The 4,841-nt window shown below is 45.9% G+C and overlaps 1 protein-coding gene across 3 annotated transcripts in view; it reads right to left on the minus strand.

The window, feature by feature from the left end:
* Window positions 1-324: 324 nt before the first annotated feature.
* Window positions 325-4,841, minus strand: part of LOC108798651 (cytochrome b5) — a 22,676-nt gene continuing 18,159 nt past the window's right edge. Inside the window, exons 4-6 of one of the 3 annotated variants that reach the window (XM_018570420.1) lie at window positions 3,076-3,084; window positions 2,705-2,742; window positions 325-905 (exon numbers count right to left, since the gene is read on the minus strand). In XM_018570420.1, coding sequence (XP_018425922.1) covers window positions 815-905; window positions 2,705-2,742; window positions 3,076-3,084 — 138 coding nt within the window. In that variant the 3' untranslated portion in view covers window positions 325-814. Of the gene's footprint in view, window positions 906-2,704; window positions 2,743-3,075; window positions 3,085-3,367; window positions 3,403-4,841 lie in introns of all 3 variants that reach the window. The other 2 variants (XM_018570419.1, XM_018570418.1) reach the window with 2 other exon arrangements.

The following is a 4,841-nucleotide window of genomic DNA, read 5'->3' on the forward strand; positions in this document are numbered from 1 at the left end:
GCTGAGATAACAATGCAGCAAAAGCAATGTGTTGTTAGCCCCCAAAAAAGTAAGGAGCTCACTGGATTCCTGGCAGATTGCCACTAACTTTTTATATTTTTAATAGGGTAAACCAGAGAAATGGGCATGTGTCGCAGAGACGTTCTGGAGCAGTTGTAGGCAAACTCAGGCCTTCCAGCTGTGGTAATACTACCAATCCCATCATGCATCTGCCTTTGAGAGTCATGCAATGCCCAATGGGATTAGAATTTCAGTATTGGAGAACCAAAGTTTGCCTGCCCCCATTCTAGATGAAGACTCAGACAACCCTAACATATTTTCTAATTATATATTAAAAATCTTGCTCAAAAAAAGAAATGACTGGTTCCCTTTGGGATACAACCAAGCTGGAAGAAGTAGAAACCCTCAACAGGGTGGAGAAGGTCAATGGGCAACACGCACTCACGGCTTTACCACACAAAAGAAGGCGTTACTGTGACAGTAATAATACAGGCAGACGGTGAACAACTCAGAAAATGGGAAGGCTCCTTACACAGAGAAAGTAAAGAGAACTATAGGCATGCTCTGTGACACAATCCAACAGCGGGGTTCCATTACCGAGTCCCATAAAAACATCCAGGATTTAGACAGGGATAAAAAGACAACGCAGGCTCACAGCATGGAATAGAGGTCTCATCAGCAAGTTAGAATGAGGAGGCTCCAAACAACGTCAATTGGACCTGTGGCAGAGGTCCAGATGGCAGATAGCGCTCTTCTGTTCCGGATCCTGCTCATTTCCTTGTGCGTGAGGACGCCGGCCTGGTGCGGCCGGTACTCAGGAGGAACGGCCGTCGGCGGTATAAAAACGGTACATAAAGCCCAGGATCAGGACGGCCACTGTTGGGATCAGCCAATTGGACCAAGAACTGTAGAGAGAGGAGATAACAAAATATTAACTGTGAACCTTTTTGTTCTGTGGATGGAGGGACTACCTATGTGTGAGGGGCAGACCCTGTTGGAGCAGTACCAGCTACAATAACGGTATAGAAAGAATTGGGATGCAGCAAACTTTTTAGCCTAAGGGGACACGAGTTCAGTAAGGAGGAAAGAGGATTTCTGCTCCCAATATTCAAAAGCAGAATGCCAACCAAAGCCCAAAAAACTAGTGACGCACCGAAATTAAATTTTTAGACTGAAAAATAAAATGTTTATAATTTGTCAGGCCGAAACTGAGAACTTACTTTTTTCCAACCTTTTTAAAAATAACTTTACTGTTAAAAGGCTTCAGGGAAATATTAGGGGTCTTAAAACAGACCCCTGATATTTCACTATTAAAATAGAAAAAGGAGGACACAGAGCCCTAAATCTCTTTTTCTGCAGCCCCCGTTATAAACAGGAAGTCTCTATACTGAGTAACTTTTCCGTTTATAAGGAGACATGAGCACTATGGCCACAATCATGAATGAACAGGAAGTGATTTAGAGCACTTCCTGCTCATTCATAACTGAGGACACAGTAAGCTTACTATGTCCTCAGTTATTTACAAATACTCAGCGATCAGTATTGATTCGCTTTCCATCCCGACTTCGCCGCCTGTCACAGGAGGCCGAGCGGGGGGTGCCGGAGGAGAGCTCGGCCTCCCTGCACGGCACCCTAACAGCTTCTCCCCTTCCTGCTAGGCGCTGGGTCGGCTCTGTGTCCCCTCCAATCCCTGCTGCCTCTGCCGACACAGGCAAGGGAGAACAGCAGGGAATGGAGGGGACACGGCCCGGGGCCCAGTGGGGAGGAGAGAAGCTGGGCATGCACCGCATTTTTGCCGTTTTGTGTGCTATCGGCATTTTGCCCATAGTACCATTTTCAGCCCAAATGTTTCGGCGACTGAAATGTCGAGGCATCCTTACAAAAAACTATAGTGGATTAGCTGCAGTATATATCCAGACCTGTGTTTTACAAGCTGCTTGGGAATTGCAAGTTACACGGGCAGCTTAGCTACAACAAAAAGTCCCAAAGCTTATTACACGACTTCTATAGAAGTTGCAAGCCACAAAGTGCAAAAAGGCATAAAAGGAGGTATGTTTATATAGTGCAGAGAATACATTGAAGCTGGATTCATGTACATACATGTAATGGAGAAGGTGGCACCTCACTGATTGCCAATGAGACCCCCCGTCCCGTCCCCAAGGCAGCACAGTAAACCATACACCTGCCCATTCAATCAGCCATGAATACACATGCGTTCTTGTGTGCGGTATTGGCCAGAAATGGGTAAGGTTAGGTTGTGGCTCTGCACCCACACACTCACTACAGATTGCGGTCTTTTATCGATGACTGCATAGGCCTGCAAGACTCTCTCTGCTCTTTCTTTGCTATTACGCTGTTCTGACTGCTGTTTTTATTCTACATTGTTGTGTTCTAGAAAACCTAAAATAAAAAAAGGGAAAAGAAAGGAGTCAGGTATGTTTTTTGCTTGGTTGAACCTTGTTAGGAGCCTGTAGGAAAGGATGGAGCAGACAAAACAAGTGTTAAAACATGCATGCATAGATCGGAATGGGTTCCTTAAGCTGAACTCCAGGCAAACATCTAAATACACATATGAAATACATACATGGCACCAGTTTTACTTGCCAAAGGATTTATAGTTCTGCCCATCTAGTCCTGAAATTTACACAGCTCTGTTCCACAGCAAAGCACTATGTAGAGAGGGAGGGGTCCTGATGTTTTTGACTTTTCCTGACAGGTCCCCTCCTTACTCCCATCCTGTGACTGGACAGTTATACGAGAAGCAGCACACTGATACGCACACTGATACGCTCACTTCTGCACTCTTTTCTTATCAGCATGGCTCTTTGCACAGCAGCACACCTGGCTGGCTTCATTATAGTGCTTCTCCCCTCCCAATCTCTGAGCTCTGCTATACAGGGGATTGCAAGAATCGGATACCCACTAAAATTAAGGTACTCACATTGCTTGCATTTAGAAATGTACCTTCAATAATGTATTACTGATTACAGAGCTGCATTCTTTTATGCTTTTTTAAACACCTGACTGGAGTTCAGCTTTAAACATTTCAAATCACGGATTTTTAGCACAAAACACCATGGACTCCTATGGAGCTCTGCAAAGCTTGCATGGGACCATCAAGACACATAGCAACAAGTGACAGTCAACGTTGCTTTGAGTCTTTTAATAAAAAGATTAGCAACAAGTGACAGTTTTAAACTGAACACCAGCATTTGCCGACTTCACCGGCCACGGGCTCAGGTCACAATTTGTGTGAATCGAGGTAAGAGAACGGCCACTGAATATGGATGAACCCAATGCCATTTATTTCACAAGAACCGATTCAGAACGCCCCATTATTTACACATAACGAAACTTCCCCCATTACCTGGAAGAACTGGAAGACGTTGAGGTCAAAACATCCTATAAAGGGGGGACAAAAAAAAAAGTTAAAATGATTCAAGTCCACCCGTGACATGTCAAAGATCTGAAGGGCACGAAAATGGATCAAATAACCTTTAGAAATGAATTGTGATAAAAGGGAAGTGTTTGCTAAACCCTTTATATCCCGCCAGGCTAAAGAAAGTGAAAGTTTCAGCAATAACTTAGAAGTATATTAAAATGTATACCAAGTACACAAAACCCAATTGGATTTCAATCATGTGGCCTTCTTTTAAAGCAGAACTCTGGATAAAAATTGTATTAAAAAGGAGAACTATGGGGTTAGGGCGTCCTCCCGTCACCCAAAGCTAAGTATACCGCGAGCTACAGCTTGCGGTATACTGAGACGCCGCAGCCGGAACAGATCCCGACATTACTGTCTGGATCCACCCAGCTGCGTGAGTGACAGCTGACTCTGCCCATCTAGAGGCAGACCCAGCTGAACCCGCCCCCTCCCCCGTCCGTTCTGCCAGTCAGCGATGGAGGATCGGACGGGGGAGGATCCCTGCAGGGCGCCATGAGTGACAGTCACGGCTCTCTGCACGGATAGATCGAGAAGTAAGCGAGCGCTGGTATGTGTTCGCTCACCTCCCAATCTACTGAGCCGACCTGTGACAGTTTCATTGTCACAGGTCGGCTCAGATTATGAGGCTGAGTGAAAATCACTCGCCTCATAATTCTCCTTTAACCCTTGCAGTGAGGCTACCCCCGCACTGCAAGTGTTAAGTGCGCCTTTCTGCCTAGGGTCAAATATAAATACTCACCCGATCCTTGGAGCAGACTTGCTCTTAGACTCCCCCTCTGCTGCAGAGATCTAAGGTCCCGTGTCATCACATTCTATACACCGTGTATAGGATGTCAGGGTGTCAAGGGACATGCCATCACTGCAGCGGAGGAGGCAAGCTGGAGGGAGTGGTGTCACAGATGTCCAGCTCGGAGGATAGGGAAAGTATAATTATTTTTGACCCTAGACAAAAATAAGCACTTATCTCTTGCCTTGCTGCGGTAGCCCCATTGCATGGGTTAATAAAATCTTTGCCCTGTCATCAAGTGGCACCCAGCAAACAAAAGGCAGGCAGGCAATCTGTATTCAGAATACTTACCAAAAATGTGCCTGCTGCTCCAATCAGTAGATATCCTCCTGGCAATCTTTCAGCAAAATTGACACTTCTGGGAGTGTCGGAAACGACGCTTTATCTATACGACATCACGATGGTCAATAAAGGAGATTGACTGTTATTTGCAACGGAGTGCGAGTGACTTTCTGGTTTGTTGTGCAGAAGTATCCGTAGTCAGTTCCAGCACCCCCCAACTTTCTACGTGGGCTTGATCCGGTCAGGAGTGCAATGGGATCTACTACATTCCATTCAGACCTACATACTGTCACATGGTGGGGGGGGGGGGGGGGGAAGAGCCACACG

The sequence above is a fragment of the Nanorana parkeri genome, unplaced genomic scaffold (assembly GCF_000935625.1).
Source record: "Nanorana parkeri isolate BGI_ZX_2015 unplaced genomic scaffold, ASM93562v1 scaffold1531, whole genome shotgun sequence".
Taxonomy (NCBI): Eukaryota; Metazoa; Chordata; class Amphibia; order Anura; family Dicroglossidae; genus Nanorana; species Nanorana parkeri.